The 22,667-nt window shown below is 37.1% G+C and overlaps 1 protein-coding gene across 1 annotated transcript in view; it reads left to right on the top strand.

The window, feature by feature from the left end:
* epm2a (EPM2A glucan phosphatase, laforin) overlaps positions 1 to 22,667 on the top strand; it is a 183,375-nt gene that overhangs the window by 149,645 nt on the left and 11,063 nt on the right. Inside the window, exon 3 of the mRNA XM_039747522.1 lies at positions 10,344 to 10,588. Within this exon, the coding sequence (XP_039603456.1) occupies positions 10,344 to 10,588 (245 nt within the window). The remainder of the gene's footprint in view (positions 1 to 10,343; positions 10,589 to 22,667) is intronic.

Raw genomic sequence — 22,667 nt, 5'->3', positions numbered from 1 at the left:
CATTATTGCACAGTGCCACCTCATGTCTCAGTGGAAAACTACAATCACTCAAGCCCTTAAGTTGTTCCCCATGTGCATGCATGTCACGATATATATATATATATATATATATATATATATATATATATATATATATATTTGTCTAAGCAGTTAGGATGCATGCATTTACTTTCATGTGTGCAGTCTTCCCAAGATGGCAGACCACATGGGCAGCCTTACATCCAAAGAGATAGAAACAGCATTATAAAAAAGAGAGTACAAGTGTGCAAAACTTACTAAAAGGAAGTCTGACATTTGTCAGTTATTTTCAGTTGTTATTGGTAGTGATGGCAACCAACTGCAATTTGCTTGCTGCAATAAATGTGTGAAAGTGCTGGCATTCATGGACATAAGTCTAGCACCACAGATTCAAAGTGCCATACGTGTACAGTAACGAAGGGTTGAACTAAACTTGAAGTTTTAAGAGATACTCCCTTACTTGATGATAGTATCATGACACATAGTGGAAAAAGCCCAAAAACTGAGAAGGGACATTGTACATAAAATGCTAGATAAATATGGCTATGCTGTCACAACTGATATTTGGACTGAAAACTTTAGGAAATCCTCTTTTATATCTACTTCCATCCATTATTTTAATGAGAAATACAATCTTGTGTCAAGGGTGCTTTATGTGGCCCCATTTGAAGCAAGCACAATTAAAATGGTTGAAAACATTTGTGCTTTACTCTTTGAAAAACATTTTCAGAAGTGACTATTCACTCATGGCAAATAAGACAAGATGTGTTTAGGGCTAGTTGCATTGTCATTTTCTGTATGAATCGCTCCCCCAGCCCATCACTCTGATGGTGCCTTGGGGGTGGTGTGGATCTTCTGAATACCCAGTTGTTGGCAGACCTTTTGGAATACCTGACTCACAAAGTTCCTGTACTGATCTGAGTGCATTTCAGCTGGCATCCCAAACCTGCCAAAAGCTCCCCCAATGAGAGTCTTTGCCACAGTGTCGGCTTTGTAAAGTAATCTGTTACAATCAGTACATAGCAGTTACCTCAACTGGAATGAAGAAGCAGTCCAAGAATATCACAAGCACCCACCTGATATTGCTGCAGCGGCACATTGGACTGCTGTGATGGGCCCTTCCTTGCCATGCAGTCATGACACTGTCTACAATAATCCTGACTGCTGCCCCAGTAAAATGCCTGCCGCAAACCACTCAGGTACTTGGTAAAGCCAATGTGTCCAGCACCTGGAGAACCAAATACTGTACACTCAATCTTTCCTCCAGCCAACAGAGGATCAGCTTCAGCTTCAGATCTGGATTGGTCTCTTGGATAGCCCGACACTCTTCCTCACTCTTGTGTTTGACTAGCACCTGGAAGCAAGGGGCACTCATCCTCAGTTGTTCTTCCCGTTGAATATCCTGCTGTTCACAATGTTCGTAGTGCTCTACTTGACAAGGCTGCTGAGACAGAACATCTGCATTGTGATGCTGGACACTGGACTGATGTTCTACTGTAAAGTAGAATACCTGGAGGCAATCCAGCCACTGAGTCAGTTGGCCATTGGGTTCCCCAAAGGTGAGCAGCTACTAAAGGGCTGCATGATCAGTTTGCACCAAAAAGGGCAGGCCACATACTCTAAAAAGTGCTGAGTGAATTCCACTACTCCAGCAGTTCTCTGCGGGTCACACAATAGTTCATCTCAGGTTGACTTAAGGCCCACCTGTAGTAAGCCACAACCCCCTCCCCCTTCGAATGACTTTGTGACAGCTCTGCTCCATTCCCAACATTGCTGGCATCAGTATCAAGCAAAAATGGCAAACTCACCTCTGGGGATGCTAAAACGGGAGCCTGACAAAGAGCCTTCTTAAGATTAGTGAAAACAGTCTGCTGATCTTCACCCCATTGGAACACCACATCCTGGCGTAGCAGGTGATGTAGTGGCACTACAATGGTGGCAAATGCAGGCACAAAGCCAGCCCTAGGAATTCCTTGACTTGTCACTGGTTTTGTGATTTTGGCCACCTCTGCACTGTGGCCACCTTGTTCTCCTCAGTAGTAATCCACTGGCCACACACAGGGTGTCCAAGGAAAGACACCTCTCATCTCAGCAGGTGGCACTTCTCAGGATGGAGCTTGAGATTGGTTGCTCAAAGCCTCTCCATTACATATCACAGAGTGTCTAGAGCTTCTACAAATATCTTCGATGCTACAGCAAAGCATCATGGTAAACAAGGCATTGGGTGCCCAGTATATCAGCCAACACCTTGTCCATCAATCCTTCAAAAGTAGCTGGTGTGTTGCATAATCTGCCACAAACCTTTTGCCAGTTGTAAATGCAGTCTTCTCCTTTGCTTCTGGGGTCAGTGCCACCTGCCAATGTCCACTTATCAGATCCAACAATGAGAACCAGGCTGACCCTGCAATCAGATGGAGCTCTCTAGATGGCTGGTGTATAACATACAATTCAGATAAATAGGTGGGAGCATAACCATATAGTGATTTAAAAAACAACAACAAAATTTTAAAATTAATTCTAAAACTGACAGGCAGCAAGTGTAAAGAGGCTAAAATTTAGGGATACAGAAGCAAATTTTTTTGCCCCAACCTAAAAACATGCAGCAGCATTCTGAACCAACTGCAACCTGCATATCAGGGATTTATTGATCACAAAATACAATGAGTTACAGTAATCAAGCCGAGAAAAGATAGAAGCATGAGTAACTTTCTGAAGATCCTTAGGAGACAAAAAAGGCATACCCTTACCTAAAAGATGAAGCTGACCATAATTCTTGAATTCTTGACCACATAATTTATCTCTTTCTCAAAAGAGAGGTTACTGTCAAAAATAAGTCCAAGATTTTGAACTTGAGGTTTGGCAAAAGTGCATGAAACTGACAAGAAGTTCAAAACCAATCTGAACATTAGCTGCAGGATCAGCTATAACCACTTCTATTTTATTTTGATGTAGATCAAGAAAATTGTCAGCCATCCAGAATTTTAGTTCTACAAGATAATTGTTCAGCCAATTCATTGAAGAATTAAACACAATAACATACACCTGCATGTCATCAGCATAACAGTGAAAAGAAATAGTAAACTTCCTAAAAATAGCTCCTATAGGATAAAGATATATAGAAAATAAAATAGGACCCAAAATGTTTCCCTGAGGAACACCACATTTAACAGGAGCAGTAGACAAAAAAGAAGAACTGAAAATCACTGAGAAGTATCTACCAGTAAGATATGACCTGAACCAGCTAAGAGCAGCCCCTTTAAGCCCCACCAGATGCTCAAGCTGCAACAGCAAGATCTCATGATAAACAGTGCCAGAAGCCAACTCTAGAAGGACAAGGACTGCTGCCCCATCTGAGCCAGCAATAAGAGAGATGTCATTAAACACTTTCAGGAGGGCTGTCTCAACACCATGATAACACATAAGGGATACAATAGCACATAAAAATGTAATTAAAACATAAATTAATGAGACAAGCAAATGGCCTGCCATATCAGTCAGTGCCATCTTGCAACCTTGACCTCTTCATCAGTAAGTTAGGTCTGACAATACTGGTAGCTGAACTGGTGTCAATTATGGCCTTACAGGCAAGTCCAACTATCCATGTGTGCATATGTCAGTATGTTCCTTCTCCTAATCTGCTGTCCTGCATCAGAGGTGGAATAACTTGTCCTTCCAGACAGGTCCCTGGCTGTTCCTTCTCTACTCTACTTTTCTTTATTTTTGTCTGGACAAAAGTGCTGCAGATGACCTACTCTACCACAGTGACAGCAGGAAGGTTGGTTTTCCTGGGCACAATGGCCTTCATGCTTTGGTGAATGATGCTATCATGTATGTTGCTGGTTGCTCCTGCTCATGCACACTTTCTTGTATCTGTTGACTTTTGACAATGCTCCACCCATCTAGTTAAACCTTGGTCCTTGCAGCTGTGTAGTTACAAGTGGGCAGCTTTCTGTTAGCACCTGTTCAGCCTCTTGCACAATCTGTAAAGTTTGCTGCAATGTTGGCTTTGTGAATCAAACCTGTTTTCACACTGAAGGAAGGGTATGTCCTCGGATAAAGGCTTCCTCTGCCAGTTCCTCTTGAACTGTCTGATCAAAATGCGGATAGCCTGTTTTAACTAGAGACTGCACTTCTGCAGTGAATCTTCCCAAGCCCTCCATTGCAGCATGGGTGCACTCCACTAACTGTTGCCTTTATGCTTTGAGCAGATTTCACCTACCCAAATCATTGCTCCAATGCAGCTGCCAGCCTGTCCACTTCAAGTAGTTTCTCTTCTGCCAAGTCTGTCAGGGCTATAAGGACATCACCCTCCAGGCTAACTGCCTGTTCCTTAGGATGCCATCCATTCACCACTACCGCCATAAGGTAGCACTTGTTCTGTCTTTTTCTATACAGCAACCACTCCTGCTTATCATCTACTGACTCCCTACTCCCAACTTCCTTTTGTCGCACCTTCCTTTTTCTTCTATCTCCTCTTGTCACTCATCTCCTAAGAGATGTGTCAGCCCTTCACCCAGTCATCACTTACAAAATTTCCACCCTTTTTGCTCCCCCACAGCCCATCACTAGCTGCCTGCATATCACAATATATAAACCAAATAGATTTATTTGTTGAGCCTTATATATATCAGCATCGCAAAAGTACAAGAACAAGAAGAAATTAGTGATAACTTTGTAATAATTGTGCCTTAAAGCAACTACACTAAATCAAAGAGTGCAGTGAAGATCACTGGCCAGCTGTTAGTAATGCCCTCTTTCCTCACAGAGCTAGCAAGTAAATATGGAGATGCCAGTACATTGACAGTAACAAAAAAAATGTATATACTTCCTTCCATATCAGAACATCACATTTTTGTGGAATCAATAGCAATTATTAACATAGCTCATACTTTATTTCCATATGGGGTAGTAAGCAGTTGCCAACCTACAAAGCTATAACAAGACACATTGCTTACACTGCTCTTTTCTGTTCCTTTCTGTTAAAAAGACATGTGGACTTGTGCTCAGAAATATTTACTTAAATCGCATCAGAAGATCTGTAATAAATACTGATGAGGAAGAATCATCGCAAAAGAAAAATGAAAAGAACAACTAGGTCAAAGAGGGGAAAGCTTCAGTCACCTCCTTGTACACGATCATATTAAAATGGCTTAGCAACTATACATGATTTTTTTCTTAATAAAGCAGTGAGTTACTTCTGGCAGGAGTGGGACAAATCTGCAAGCAGAAGTGGGACAGATGAGGCCAAGTGTAAGTGGAAGTGGGTCGGCACAGGAAGGAGTACTGTGAAAGTGGGCACCGACAGGTTTAAAAAATCAGTCCTGCGCAGACCTCTTCCTTAATCCACAAAGTAGGCCTGGCCCTGAAATTCAAATACAGGCTTGTGCCCTGCAATATAAAAAAGAAATCAAGCCTATATTCTTAAAATGGGAGAGGGGAATTGTGTAAGCCTCTGGCCAAATAAATAAAAACAGTGCTTATAATAATAACAGAGAACTTACAAAATCCAAATGAAGTCCTAGAAAAGGACCAGATCAAAACTACAAGTCATACAAATAATGTGAACAAAGAACAAACAATGGAGAAGGAAGTTTACCAAATTGATAAAAAACAAACAATATGAAATAAAGGAATTATCTTAACAGACAGAACAGGCTCTGGCCTGACACAGCCCTGAGGTGGAAAATACATTTATTTATATAGTTTATATTTGAAGTTTATATATGAATTACTGTCCTGTGAATAGCAAATCTACAGAGTTTATCATGTACACCATTTTTAGGAAACTCCATCTAAATAATTTACTAGTATTGCAATCTCTGGTCAGATTAAAAGAGAACACCTATTGTATGATAGTGAAAATGAACAATGGAATAATAAATACAGTTATGTGCTGATTTACAGCTCCATTTGGGACAGGCCTGTGACACCCTGTGCACTGGCACCTTTGCACACAATAGACATTCTAAAACAATAACGTCAATAATTTGCTTTGCAATGTTGTTGTATGGTTGTAGCCATTTGTTACCCAGGTCTACCAACTGTGCCACTACTTCTTGGAGTGTCTGTTTCTCTAGCCACTGAAATGACCAAAACACCATATTTGCATTTGGCCACATGTCATTCATAAGGTGTACAGGTCATTGCAATTGAGGCTCTGTGGATCTGGTGTGAGTCACTGGTATGCATATTTTAACTGCCAGTACAGCAGAGCACAAACTGATCTTCATGTCTTGGGGACCACACGCTTGGTCCATGTAAGATAATGTTTCTCAGTGGGTCATGAGTTGCCCTCGTTTTTTCACAAGTAGGTCACAATAGGATGCCTAAGCCAGTGTTTCTCAAGCAGTAGGTCACAGGTTGCAATTGTTGGTTCGTGAGTGGGTTTCATTTGGTCACAATGGGTCACCAAAGTAATCAGCAAAAATGCAAGATATGTTTCTCGTTTTCTAAGTGAGTTTGTTTTACCAAGAAGGACCACAATCATGTTCATTTCATCAAAAAGGATATTTTGCAATTGCTCCAAGTGGATCATCAATGAATGTAAAAAGGCAAAACTGGGTTTTGGGACCATAAAGGTTGAGAAACACTGGTGTAAGGAAGGCAGGGTGTATAAGAATTAGCCCTCCAAGAGTCAGAAAATGTGAGACCCTGTGAAATAATAATGGAAAATGTATTACTGTGACTGTGTTTTTTGCAATTTCCAGAACATTATTTCCCTGTTGTTTCTCTATGGCCCACAGCTGTTAGCAGGAATCACTCAAACTTGGTCATTAATTGGCACATGACTGTGTTCTTTCCACTAAATTCTAGATTTTATTAGCATTAAATTTTATATTACACTCTTAATTGTACAACATTTAGTTTAATTTACACAGGCTACTTGTTTTAACTATACTTTACATTTTACTTCAATCTTTACTTCAATACTTAATATTTATTTACTTAACTATATATTTAATATATTAAACAGAGTTGTGCATCATGGTCTTCAATATATTATGTGTGACTTAAAAGTTCTTCTGTTCATAATCATAATCATTTTATAAGTGTATGGCAGACAGGCAGGAAACTTGCCTGGCTGGGACGCCTCCTTAAAGGTAGGACCAGGGGAGAGAGCGTGCACAGAGCATTATCTCCCCCAGATCGCTAGATGGCAGCCCCCTGGGTTGCAGCAGCCCCACCAATTCTCACAGAGCACTGTAGGAGTTGGAGTTTGATGGCTCAGCCCTGTTGGGTTCCGGGGCTGCTGCCAGGGAGTGCTGCAGAGATTACAGAGCCTTACTTTTTTGGGCTTCCACCTCACCCGGAAGTGCTTCTGGACCAAGCTAATGGGTCACCAGAAGTACTCCCAGGAGCAGGATAAAAGAAGCCCACTGCTGCTGCTGCTCCAGGATCCAGAGTCAGGAGGAAGAGGGACAACGCTTGCTGGAGGAGGAGTGGGGGCTTAAGAAGAGAGAGACAGACAAGGAGAAGAAAAAAACAAAAGACAAAAAGTGCTTTATTATTGTGCTTGTGCTTGTGCTTTGTACTGGGGCTGTGCAGGTGGAAAGCCAAAGGAAAGAGTTTCCAATAGCAAAATGAAATCCAGTTGCTAAACTTGTGTGTGCGTCTGCTTGTGTCAGGTTTGGGGAGCTGGTGCACCCCCTGCAGGCCACAAGGAAACAAATCTGTATATGCCGGTGTCTCTTCTAAATGCTTAAGGCTGAATTTATGATATAATCACCCACAAATCCCTTTATCTTCAGTTCAGGCTACACATGAAACCATGTAAATTGAGGCTAGAGAATGTGTATTCCTAGAATTAACATCTGTATCAGTGTACTATGGTCTGTGGCCTGTGACCAAGGTGAATATTCAGCTTAGCCATTATTATGTTAAATTGTTACATGGCACAATTTACCACAGGAGGGGTTTTCAGCTAGCTTATAGGATTTTCTGCTCAATTCAGTGTCAACTGTTGCTGTTATTTTTCTACAAATAGCTGATGGAGATACAGTCCCTGCTGTCATGCATAATGAATCTTTACAATATCTGATTAAGCCTAGAAAATATTGTATCTGCCTTTTGGCTTTGCTCTCCAATGCTCAAGTCGAGACAACCATAGTTGTAATTTGCCTGTGCCCATAATGTATTGTAAAAATGTTGATTACTCTAGATTAAATAGGTATTTTGTCATATTAGTTGTAATTAGGAAAGAAGTATGATGAACCTTCTCAATATGCTGACGTAATGGGGATATCCATGTTTTATTTATGTATTTATTTACTTTACAAGACTCAGAAATGTAAACAAACCAAAAGTGTTATGCTTCAGAAGCACCTTGACAAAAGGCACACAAAGTTCCAAAATATCTCCAAAAATGCCCACTAGACCATCAAAAGCCTAGCTAGTAACTTGGGCAAACACAGGATATTAATAAAATAAAAAGGTTTATTTTATTGTAAAAATTTTGTGCTATTACATGAAGCTCTGTGAAGCAAAAAAGGCTAAAAGGAGTTGCCAACAAAGACGTTCCAAGGCAAACAAAGTTCCAATATACAATCCAATGGCAAAGTCAAAAAGCAAAGCAAACGGTTAAAATGTCCAATAAATCACTAAGCACAGAAAATCCATAAAGAATACTCACCAACCAAGTGTATTCAAATAAACCGCAAAGGACTGTGGGATACCCTCTGCTGTAGTACCTTGTGGTGATAAACAGGTGGAGCCACCTCTTGGGGAACCACCCACAAAACACAAGGAACATAACACAATACACATTGACATAAAGAAGCTAAATAGTCAACATTGGTAACAAAGACAATGGACAACATAAACATAAAAACAGCATTTGTACCCCAGATGGGGTACCCTAACTAAAATATGGTAAAAAGGAGGTGCTTTAAGATAATTCAGTTATAGGAACAGCCTGAACATCAAAAAAAACACAAAAAATCAAAAGGAAAATCACAAGCCAAATGTCAGGCTAAAACTAAAATCAAAATTCCTGCTAATATTTCCTCTTCTTCTTTGAAGTCTGTCCTTTAAATATTTTAAAATATAGATTCTAGGTTATGCAAGTCACCATCTTTCACAGGAGAAGTACATCCCAGGTAAAAACATATATATATATATATATATATTTGTTTATTTATTATTATTTATTTATTTATTTATGCACAAAAACTATGCAAAATGAATAAAATGTGTGCCTAATATACAGTATGCCTAACAATGTGGTGTTTTGAATTGATGCACTGCATCAATTGAGTCTGCATAGGTTATTATGAAAAACTTGAGGTAACGTTGGGTCTTTGTATGAATAAATTGGGGTTGAAAAGGGGACTGTGACTGTCTTTCATGATTCAACATTTTAGTGTTTCTTCCCCACTTTCCCAGTCAGTAACATTTTTTTCTGCCTGATACTGTATGCTACAGTCAGTTTGGTGTAAATAATCATGCAAAATAAGGACGTAATTGAGGTAACATCCTCAACATCATCAGACTTGTATTTGGACTGTGGTCGACTAACCTCTTCAATTGAGGTTTCCATGGAAATCTCTCCGAGCTAGGCAACCCCTTCAGCGTTCTCTATGATAGACATGCATAGAACATATAATTATGGTTTATTCATTTTTATATTTTACCAGCAATTATGCTAGCACATATTTCATTACCACTAATTAAGATAGCATATTTTAATAAATATATGGTAAAAAAAATACTTAGAGGAAAACCCACGCAGACATAGAGAGAACATAAATAGCATACTTTCTTTTACAGTATTATCTGTACTTTCACCTAATATATGCTGTTAATTTTAGCATGTTATCTCGAATTCTTGTGAAATCCATTAAATTCTGTCATTTTCCAAAGAAATATTTCTGCCTGTGAAAATCTTAGATGTGCTGGATGAGTGACAGGTGATGCGCAGACTGGGAGAAAATAGCGTTTAAGCCTGTCATGTGCACAAAAGAACTATAATTGCCAATTTAAATGCTAAGGCTTAGTCTACAATCATCACAGCAGGGCTGAAAAATATATATTTTGAGGGAAGCAACAGCAGCTTTTAAAATTTCAAAAGTTTCATTTATTTTCCTAAAATCTCAATTGAATTGCACTGTGTGCATAGTATTGTGTTGCATCTGATACTTGTTAGGTACATCATTATGGTACATCACTAACAAAACCTCATCACTGCTAGTTATGTTTTTAATCTCATTAGTGAGTTTATATACTGCATAATAATGGATGTGCATCCAAACAGACGACATACTTGAAAATAACAAGCTTTGCATTGAGTTTGAATAACTGTTGTGTCTTCCATTTCTGTTACTTCACAGGATTCTGCCTAGAATCTGGCTTGGTAGTTGCCCACGTCAGATGGAACATGTGACAATAAAAATGAAACATGAGCTTGGAATCACTGCCGTGATGAATTTTCAGACTGAATGGGATATTGTGCAAAATTCGTCTGGTTGTAGACGCAAAAAGACAGAACCCATGTGTCCAGAGACCATGATGGAGTTATACAAAGATTATGGCCTTGTTTATGTGTGGATTCCAACACCAGATATGAGTACAGAAGGTGAGTATTACGTTCTTAAAAAAAAATGTCTGTCATTCCTCAAAAGCTCATACGATAGTTTTGGTAAACCCCTTAAATTAAAACAGAAAGTCTACACTTCAGTCGTATAATGATTGCTTTTTTTTTTCAAATCCATTGTGGTGGTGTACAGAGCCAAAATAATGAAAATTGTGTCACTGTCCAAATACTTATGAACCTTACTGTATATCCCACATTTAATAGTCTTATATAAGGGTATGCCCCTTTACTAGAGTAAAATAGTGCAGGTAACTTTGTATTTAGTCCTGCTTGGGTCAAATACTGATGAAGATTGGCAAGCGTTCTTCTGTCTTGGTAGCAGATGGATCAGAAGAGGTGTCCCTAAAGGTGCAATTACATCACGGCTTCCCTAATTGGTTGAGATCTTTTTGGTTGAGGGTGCAAGTGTGGAATAGCCGGCAGGTCACGCTGTACTTGTCAATTTCTTTCCCCATATGTCTTTTATGTCAGACCCTATATGACAGAGACAGACAGATAGGTAATAAAAATAATAAAATAATGGAAATACTTATATAACGTGTTGAGAGGATTTGGGGGAAATGAAAAGTCAACAGAACAACATTAGTATGTCTTGGGATTGTTTTCAAAAAAATCTACACCAAACTTGCTATTGTAAAGAAAAACTAAAACAAAGCCTAAAATTATTATTAAAAAAACATTTTTTTAAAACCAACAAAAAAAATAACCGGCAAAACAGAGATAAAATACTAAAACTATATGAAACCATGAAAGTAGTAGAAATATGGAGCCCCTGTGAGACATGATGTAGTCTATTTTTTCTGGGAAACAATCTCGTACCCACTTTCACATGCCCACCACACACTCTGTCCTACACACCAGACACTGTAATGGTCACACAAGCTAATATTATATGAACACTACATACTTTCAGCTGAGCACAGTGAAGCAGCAACACTTGCCATTATTACACTGCTGTGTAATAAAATGCAATAAAATGCAATTAAATTGTTTAGTTAACTACTCTCTTACTTATTAGTGTTCTAGGTTCTTATTCAACTTACAAGAGCAATTCTTATCCCACATTTTGACTGCATTTTGAATTTCAGTCCATTGTGGGTACACTAATTTAATTCTCTGGCAAACCTGGGACACTCACTTATGTTGTCGTATTTAAAATGCACTCTAAAGAGTTAAATTGCATCAGGCCTCTTTAATTGTCACTGTTTGTGTTAAATGAAATTTGGCCAAAGTGATTTAACCATTTAGAGTGCTACTTCAATATTCTAATCAATCTAGTGTTGTTTATATGAAGAGGCATGTGTGCCAAATTTGCCGGTGGATTTGACTATTCTACTGCATTGGGCTAGGCAACATACAAGGACATTTAATAAATGAGTCTCTCTTGTCACAGGACTTTGAAAGGAAAGGCATCCAAATCGATTTAACTCTTTAGAGTGTGCATTAAATATTACAGACAACTGGTGTGTAAAACGGAGTTTGCTAAGTTTGCCAGGAAATTTGATCAGTGTACCCATATTAGAACAGGCAAAGTTTAACATCAGTCAATATGTGGAATACAAATCGTTTCTGTATGTTGTGTGAAAAAGAAGAAAGCTAACAATGTGAATTACACTAAGTTGCAGTGAGAAATAGCTGCAAATACAGTAGCTAACTTTAGCTTTAAAGTTAATTACAGCACTTAGACTTTGCAGTATGAAAGATACACATATCTTATATATTTCAAGGCTTCACAAAATATATTCTTCTAGTAGTGAAATTTATAAATATGGCAAAATGTTCATCAATACAATATAATTGCCAACTGTTTTTGATTAGGAAACAAATTCTCTGCCCTTTTCAAGGGTCCAAAAGGTGTTGATAGAAAGGCATAATTTTTTAACTAAGTGACTTCACTTTTACATTCCTTACAGGACAAATCTGTTCTGACTCCGTGAGCATGGTATTCACACTCTATCAGATCATCCAAGAACAAAAAGTTCCAACATTGGCCCAGATATCATATTATACATGCAGTAGTCAGACTTACTGATAAATCTGGCAAACAGCCATCTTCATATAAACATCACTACTTACTGCTACTGTTTCGTAGATCCAGGTTTGAATATACACATTTTTAAACTTGCCAATATCAATTTCTGTAGATTGTAACTGTGTTTGTAACATCGACCTTAAAATATCTGGTGTGCACGAGATAGTAAGAGGTGGGCATGATATAGTAAGTGCTGCACATGAAATAGTATGTGGTGAGCACGATGTGGTAAGTCGTGGGCATGAGACAGTACATGGTGTGCATGAGATAGTATGTGGTGGGCACAAGGTATTTTGGGTAGTAGGATGACCATGCCATAATATTTTAAATGCATTTAATCTAATTCAGGACTGCAGGTGGCAGGAACCTATCTTGGCTGGCAGCACTGGAAGGAAATAGCATTTGACAGCATACCAGTCCATTGCAAGGTCCACGCAGACACACACGCTCACACAGAGAATAAGCAGTTACTCCAATCTGCACATTGTAGGAGATGTAGGAGAAAAAAAGAGAGTATACACAGGAAAACCCAAACAAACATGGGTAGAATGTATAAACTCTATATGAAAAACAGGCACAGGACTCAAACCTAGGACACTAGATTAATAAAAAGGCCACTGCTCTACCCTGAAGAAGTACATGTACGAGAGAAAAACCAAGTCTCCGTTTCTAATGTGAAGAAACTTTTGTCAGTCTGCAGTAGTCCACAGCTGGCAGTTCAAGGCCCAGTTTTGTCCTTTAAGAAATGGCTTTCTTACTCCCACTTGCCTGGTCAAACCTACAGCACAAAGTCTCCTCTTCACAGTAGAAACTGAGATTTGCTTTTTTTGACCACTGTTAAGCTGTACTTGTAGCTGCTGTGCTGTGAGTCATCTGTCAAGCAAGCTGGTGACCCTTAGAAACTTGTCTTCTATTTGGGTTGTGACTTTGGGTTTGTCAGAGTTTCTTCCAACGCTCTGAATTTTTTGCAATTTCTCTAAACAAAAGGCCTACTCAATGAAGGGTAATAATGCTCTGTCTCATTCATTTGTTAATTGCTGTGTTCTTGCCATTATCACTGGAATTTACATCTTTTATGGGAGTAGAGCATGTAGTAACACAATTTGATCCAACTCTGCTTAAAGACAGACAGGGTTTTTAAGTAATTAACAGAAGTTGGGACACCTTTGAAAATTGTTTGCTTCAACTTGCAAGAATTAATTTGCTTTAACTGCTGCCGAACATCTATGGGATGGAACCTATTAGTTGTTCCCTGAAGAAGGACCGTTTGTAATATTCTGATATTTGTTTTACTTTCTTGTGTACATAGTATAGAGAAAGTATAGGAATCATGAAAAAAGTTCGACCTCGAGATTTTGATGAATCTTGATGTTTTAGACCTTCCTGAGTCTGAAAAATAATTTTTGAAATTATTTCTGTCTGTTTGTATAACTCGAAAATGCTTTAACCTAGGTCAATAAGATTTTGTACCCCTGCTTTATATAAAAAATAAGGAATCCTATCAATGTTTGGGTCACTTCTGGCAACCAAAAGTGGTACTTTAACTGAATACTTTTGTGAATTTTCAAGAAAACTATGGCTATAATTACAGATAGATGATTCAAATTTTGCATAGATATTTAAAATGATAAAATGCAAACAGATATGAAGTTTGAGAAAAATTACTCAACCAGAAGTAGTATTACATTTAAACCACCATCCAAATTTTTTGTATCATGGAAATATAAATGTGTACACGATATTAAAAACTGTATTCAATATATTGCATATTCTTTCAATAACTATTATTTATTTTATTTTAATGTATACATCATCAGTTTAACAATAGCGTGTTAACATTGATCATGTCATGTAAATATAAAGATGTAATGGGAACAATAAGCTGCTACGTCCCCATCATGTTCCTGGTAATACACTTATATTTGTGATTTTTTTTTTTATTATTTCTGCCATCATTATCATAATTAAATATAGCTAAATACAGTTTTACCTATAGCAATTTACTAACTATATATTATATGGTATTATTATATAATACTAACACTTTTTCAATGTTTTAGGTGACTATAACTCCTTTTACTTTGCATGTAATCTAGGTGATGCATATGTAATCATGAAAAAAGATTCCACCAGTGTTTTGACCTCCATATGTGCAAAAATATAATTTTAATATAAAGTTTGATTATACATAGAGATAAATAATTGTGTATTGATATTATCAATTAGTTATGATGAGAAACAAAGACATATGATATCTGAGAAATATTGCGCACTTGAAAGTGGTTCTGATGACCTTATCTTTTTATCTCAGTATATGAGAAAGTTGAGGGGAGCACACCCCCATTTTTTTTTTCTTTACAGTTTTTGCTAACCCTAAACTTTAAATTTCAACCTCTGGCAGTTTACTGCTCATCTTTTCACCATTTCAAGTCATTCGTTGCATTTTAACTGATTCAATTTGAAGAAAAACTGAGGTTTTCCAAAATGTTTGTCCAGTATTATGTATGTTCTGTCATCTTCTTCTTCCTCGTCATCATTTCCCACTTCTATGTGGGGTCAATATGCTTGAGTCAAACAACTTCTCAAATTGTCTGATTTTTGTTTCATGAGACCATCCTAATGGTCACTCAAATGGAGCTAATTAAGAATCACACATTAATCTAACAGGTACATCTTTTGGATGTAGGATGAAAAATTCAGTACCAGGATGAAAACCCATACTGAAATGAGAATAACATGCAACCAGCAGCTGGGCATGGCATGAGATTCAAATATGGGGTGTTGTATTTGTGAATCAGAAGCAATAAAAACTAAAATATATGTATTTCCTTATTAAAGTATTTAGTCTTACGCTTGATTCTACATATTGTAATTGTCTCAGGTAGCTACAATTGACTGGCTGATTAAAAACAGTTGACAGAATCTTTAATTAAATTGTGTTAGGGTCACTTTCTTTACATGTAAGAATGAACTTGACTCAAGCATCTGTGAAATAATCGTGTTAAAAGAGATATATGTTGACTCACCCAAATTAATGGAACATTTTATCTGTAAGAAACAGTGGTGTGAGTCACTAAATCCCCCTATGAATGGCACTTCAGTAGGCAGCTCTGGCTGTTTATAATACTTATGAGGGACACAAATAGAACAATCCAACTTAGCCTTCAGGTGACTTTGAGATGAGGCCTGCTGATAAGTACTGGGATAACTCAATAAATGTAATCTTTTCTCATCATGCTTGGTAGTCAAAAGGTGTCAACAAGAATTATTTTTACCAGTGTTACAAAGTACTTTATATGCCAGAAGTATGTCAAATGAGCATTTCTGTGGCATATTTACTTTGACAAACAAATCTAGTGGAAGGCAGAAATTAAAATGACTTCGGAGAAACATACATCTCATACATTTCAAATTAATGAAATATTCTCTATATACCTGCAATTGCTTATAGATTTTCATAATATTAAAAATTCTGCTAATGGCAGTGTGCAATGCAGATTAGATAGTTAATTCTCAAAGCACTGTAATAAAATGAGTTAAATGCAGTCAGAGTTGATTCATTTTAACAAAAAAATTTATTTGTAAAGACCACTTACTTAGTCAAAGTGGTGAAGATTATATCATAAACATACCATCTGAATGTTGCAGCAGAAATTGAGGCACATCAGACCAGGCAACATTTTTCCGGTCATCTGTTGTGCAGTTTTGGTGAGCCTGTGTGAATTGTACCCTCAGTTGCCCGTTCTTTGCTGACAGGAGTGGCAGCTGATGTGGTCTCCTGCTGTTGTAGCCCATCTGCTACAATGTTTAACATGTTGTGTGTTCATAGATGCTGTTCTGCATACCTTGGTTGTAACGAGTAGTTATTGGAGCTACGTATGCCTTTCTATCAGCTTGAACCAGTCTAGCCATTCTCCTTTGACTTCTGGCATCAACAAGCCATTTTCGACCAGAGGACTGCCTCACTGGATATTTTCCCTTTTTCAGACCATTCTCTGTAAATCCTAGAGATGGTTGTGCTTGAAAATTCCAGTAGATCAGCAGCTTGTGAAATACTCAGACTAGCAGGTCTGCCACCAACAACCATGTCATGTTTAAAGTAACTTAAATTACCTTTCTTCCCCATTCTGATGCCCGGCTTAAACTTCAGCAGGACATCTTGACAGTGTCTACATGCGTAAATGCATTGAGTTGCTGCTTTGTGATTGGCTGATTAGATATTTGTCTAATTATATATATTCTTTTTAAGTCTGAATCGCAATCTGATTATTGGGTGGTTACCTGTCAGGTAACACTTACGGTTGTTCGGTCAGTCGGGAAACATCTACTTTGTCCTCTCAGTTGCGAGAAGAAGATCATAGATATGTGATACAGTATCTGCCAAATAATACAAAGAATACACAACACGTATTTCACCCTTATTGGGGCTTGTAAGGTGTATGCACTTTTGCATCCCCTTACAGAGATTGAAAGTCAGATGTCAGGGACTGAGGTAAAGCCTCTGACGCTGCACCACGGTTGTTGGTTCACTTATTTGTAAATTTGCCCTTGGGATTAATAAAGTATCTATCTATCTATCTATCTATCTATCTATCTATCTATCTATCTATCTATCTATCTATCTATCTATCTATCTATTTGGCAAGGTGAAGATTGGAGTATTACAATTTTTTTAAGTCTGAATCACAATCTGATTATTAGGTGGTTACCTACCAGGTTACACTTGTGGTTGGTCGACCAGTCGGCAAACATCCACCACTTGCTCTCAGATGCGAGAAGCAAATCATAGATATGTTATACATTATCTGCCAAATAATACAAAAACCAACCACAAGTGTTACTGTTTGGCAACCACCTAATAATCAGATGTACAGGAGTGCAAAAGTGATGAGCCCCAATAAGGGAGAAACGTGTTGTGTACTCTTTGTATTATTATTACAAATTATCTAGCCCCCAAAAAATCATAATTGAGAATTCAAAGCCAAAAACAACCCTGTCTTGCTAAAGAACACTTGTTTAATTTTTTACTGCACAAAAAAGTGTTTTACATGATTACATCAAGATACTCGGACTCTAGCACTATGGTGATGCCATCTTAAAGCATTTGTTTGTATTGGTTAGCACAGAAAAACATTTTTGGCAAAAATACATGTGTGGAATGTTGTGAGCATACATTGAGATAGCTGACATTTGGATTATGTGACACAAATAATTTGAGATTTCTTTATTGATGTTTTGATATGTTTTGCTGTTGCTTAAGCTGGATCTCTATTGAAGTTCATTAAATCAGGAATTTTGTGATCTCTTTTTTCATTGAAAACGTGAGATCAAAAGTTTTTTCTTAACTACCACTACAGACAACATAAGGTAAGTAACATATAAAAAATAATTTTTGTGTGAAGTAATTATGAAGTCATATGCAGCACCGTTGTCAAATACATGAAAGGCAACTTCATTATAGCTAATAACAAAGCAGCAAGATCGATCAAACTATGAGGTCACTGGCAAAATGCTAAAAAAAAGTATCACAATGTGAATTATTTGTTGTAGAAAATAAAAAATCAGTGAAAATAGATCTCCAGTGCAAATAATTAATATTCATAACACTACCACCTTTAAAAGTGACTCAGGAGAAACATTGTAGTACGTGCTGCATGCTTGTGAATTTAGTTAAAATGTATTCTACCATGGTATCATAGAAATAAAACCTTATTATTATTATTATTATTACATTTGCATAATTTTAAATAAAACCAAATTGGTAAAGGCTAACTAAAATAAAGCGAACACTCCACAATATGTTTCAGTAGTTATTTCTTTAGTAAAATGGCTTTTAGTGAAATTTAAAGTGGAACAGGAGGTTTACATATCTAGAAATGTTGGAGAGATAACTGAACAGCAAACAAAGAAAATAAGTACAAGACTGACTGGAGGGAAAGGGCAAAGTTATGTTGTCAAAGATAGAAACATGTGGGAGGGTTGTGTGCTTTGCCATTAAATAGGAAACAGAGAGGATAAAACCCTCCAGAGGAGTGAAATAATTCCTAATAAAATATATTATTATTGCTGGCTCAGGTCAAAGTTGGATCCATACAGATTACCAGGATTACTGAATTCTCGTGACATGCTGGAACACATTTGCATTGTTACAGAATTTAAGCACAGGTCATTTGCAACCCATATTATTTCAGAATGGAAGCAGTCTCTGATTTCTATAAAGATCAGTTGTAAGATGAATTTCAGGCAAGCTAACTGGTTCAAGCCTGTTATATCCCCTTAATAGAAATTTTACTTCTTTTTAATACTGTGTGCTCAATTACTTTTGCATATGTGTTTAAAAGTAACCTCTTTATTTTTATTTTAGTGTTTATGTTATGGGCCACAATGACTTCTCCAATAACTGAAAAGTTTTGTTTCCATGATCATCGTGCTTATAGATGTCATAACATTTGACCTCCTGTTAGACTTGTGGCATGAGTTTATTTTTGGTGTTGACAAGTTCTTCTCATAATCACATGGGCTTCATTGGAGCACCCTAGTTTCCTTCCATAGTACAATGTTAGATCAATTGTTACCTCTAAATTGTTAATAGTTATGTCTATTTTTGTGACTATGGCTGTTTGCAAGCAGTAAGAAGATGTTCTGTCCTGAGTGATTTCTAGCCTTGTAGATTTTGCTATCAACCATCCTGTAACTGAGTTCAATAATTCATTCAGTTTTAAAATAGTTTATTATCAGTTATCTTTGCTTTTCATGGCTGACAGAGGCTGTTGAACCATATCATATTTTTATGGTCTATACAGCTGACTGCAGAGGGAAAGCTCACATTTATCAACCTTGTATGTTTATCCCCATGTGATATTATTTATTTATTTAATTTGAAGAAAATTACATTCCATACAATAAAGTCTAACTTATACAACAAAGAAAATAATGTTGCATACAATCCAGTCAAACTTAACAAAACAACATCTCCCAACCGAGAGAAAGAGAGGAATAATGTCCTTTTCCTTGATATAAATGCTTATTCTAAAATGTTATTAATTAGGTCTTGCCATATTTAAAAAAAAAAAAAAAAGCTTTAAATGGATCCTCTAAATACAAATTTGTTTTTTTCTAATTTCAAATACATCAGTTACACACTGACTTATAAAAGGTGGGTTCGGGTTCTTCCAGTTGAGCAAGACAAGTCCACAAGCTAGCAGTGTGGTATATGCAATTACTTGTGAGGCTAGAGCTAGATTGAAACGTTTGCTGGTTGGATCTTGCACTGGATACATTTTGGACAATAAATGTGTTCAATTAATTATTTTAAGTTGAATGATTGAATGCTTTGCACATATGGAGCTAGCATTCTATGTATTGCTGCCTTTCACTCATTTTCTTAGATATTAAGTGAAAGATCCTTTGCGCCCACCATACCTAGGATCTTTGAGAAGAAGAGACTTTAAGACGTTTTTGTATATCATTAAAATGCAGTCTGAGTCTTCAAGACTGATCAGCTTTGCCTCTAGATTAGAAATGGGTGGGAGGTGAGGAAAATTGGGTAGGTTCCTTTTAGCAAAGTTTCTGATTTGAAAGTAGTGGAAAAATTGTGATGCTGGGAAGTTAAATTTGAAGAATAATTTATCATAAGATGCAAAAAAAAAATCTATATACAATTCTCTAAGTGTTTTAATCCTTAACATTTTCCAAAGATTAAATACTGTGTAGGTTTGAGAGGCAGAAAAAGGTGATTATCATGTAGAGGTGTAACAGATAAAAGCTTTTCCTGCATTGGTTCCATATTCTAACTGATTGATGAACAATTGGATTATTAGTATACTGATGATAATTTGTATTTACTGCAGCACAAAGCATGGCATATAAAGTACAGCAAATTTTTATTTCTGTTGCAGACCAGTCTTGTTCATATTCATTAATCTGTGCAAATGTCCAGGGGCCTCATGTATAAACAGTGCATACGCAAAAAAAAGTTGCTTACGCGCGTTTCCATCGTCACATCGCGATGTATAAAAACTAAACTTGGCATCTAGCCATGCACATTTTCACGCTAGCTCAAATCCTGGTGTGCGCAAGTTCTCCGCTCGGTTTTGCAAACTGGCAGCACCCAGCATCAAAACAGTGTTTTTGTTCCAGTGTGGTTTCCCTTTCTTTTTTAGATCCACATCCCTGATGTGGCTTTATCATATACACTGAAATTAACCACATATTGTTTATTAGTTTAAGGCATCTGATTATAATTAACCCGTAACAATATTATGGTCCAAGGAATGGCCAAACTATTCCAAATACCATAGCTGCTTTAGCATTGTTACTCTCACTGCACCTCCTTCTTTCTCTTTCAGCAGCTCCTGTTAGGGGTTGCCACAGCGAATTATCTTTTTCCATATTACTCTCACTGTACCACTCAGTATCACTGTATCTGAGTGTGGAATCACAGCTCTACAGCAGCTGATTGGAAAGAGAATTATCGGTATACAGCATCTATCACACGCTGCCTCAGTCATGCTGCCTATTTGAACTGCTCCCATATGGCAAACGCATCGAGTCTTTCCTGTACTGACCTCATAGTTCAAAAACAGTTTCATCCCAAGAACTATAAATGCAATCAATCAGTCCATCAAGTGCTCCTTGTAGAACTGTTTGTACTTATAAGTACAATTACCTCACTGTAAACTTGCGATACAGTTATAATATTGCACAACCTGCGCCATTTTAGCACGTATTTACATATGATGATGATATCATTTTTAAGATGAAATGCAGCAAACTATGTTTATTACATTATACAGATAAAATGTTAACATCCTAACATGCTGACCGGGATTTATGGAGTGGGAGAACGTGGAATTTAGTGAACACACAGATTTATGTATCCAAATTTTTTTGTGCATTTGAACATTTCTGCTTTTGTCCGTACGCCACGTTTTAGTGTGAATTCTACACACAGAGTAATACATGAGGCCCCAGGTCTTTATGCTTTTATATTTTCTGTCCAGTAATAAAAATGAAAGTTAGGTAGTACCATGCCCCTTCTGTTTTAGGTCTTTGTAGAGTCACCTTTTGTGTGCATGGACATCTCAGAATCCAAATAAATGAGGTTATAATTGAGTCTAATTTCTTAAAGAATGATTTGTTAATGTATATAGGGATGCTCTGAAATAGAAAAGAAATTTGTGGAGAATGTTTATCTTGACAGTATTGATTGTCCCTGTTAATGTGAGATAAAAGGTCGACCATCTGTTCACATTTTGTTTGATTTTTTTTTCCATGCTGATAAAAAAATTATGTTGAAAAAGTACTTTATACAGGTAGACTCCCATTATAACAAAACTCATGGGACCATACAAACATTTCGTTATAACAGACATTTTGTTATAACAAATATGGGGGAAATAAGTATAGTATTCTCTCTTCTCCAGACCTCATCTGCCACATCAGTTAATCCGTGCCACTGGTGTTCTTCTAATCTGACTGACGATAGGAGCTAAAGCAGGACTCTTGACTGTGTCGCAGCTCCTAACAGCTTCTTTTTTGAATGAAGTGTTGTGACTGTACCTGCTTTCTCTTTACAGTAATAAAGTACCTTTATTTTCCTTGAAAACTTGAACTCACCTTCCTGTTTCTCGTGCAACTTTGTGACCCAATCTAGATAATACCTGTATAAAAAACAGCGCTTCTTAAAGTACAAAAATACTGTATTTCAAAATGAGATGTTAGGTTTAATTTTTTTTATAGTAAAAATTTAAGTTTGAAAATACAGAACTAAAATGAGACATTAGATGAAGATGAAGGTGTGATTGCAAATGCTTTCGTCACATCATTTTTCTTCATTTCAGAGTCAACTTTTTTCGAGATTATTAATTTTTCTTTCAGCTTAAACTGAAGCCATTTCTCTATTTTTTTGTTCATCTCAAAGAAAACTTTAAGAAGCACTATGAAACTTGAACACTACTATATCTGCACACTACACAACTACCTATGCGTATGCTCGGTGGAACACTGACTCAGGATTCACTATGTGTA

This window comes from Polypterus senegalus, chromosome 3 (assembly GCF_016835505.1).
Source record: "Polypterus senegalus isolate Bchr_013 chromosome 3, ASM1683550v1, whole genome shotgun sequence".
NCBI lineage: Eukaryota > Metazoa > Chordata > Cladistia > Polypteriformes > Polypteridae > Polypterus > Polypterus senegalus.
The sequence above is the reverse complement of the archived record's forward strand: the minus strand, read 5'-3'. Positions and strand labels throughout refer to the sequence as shown.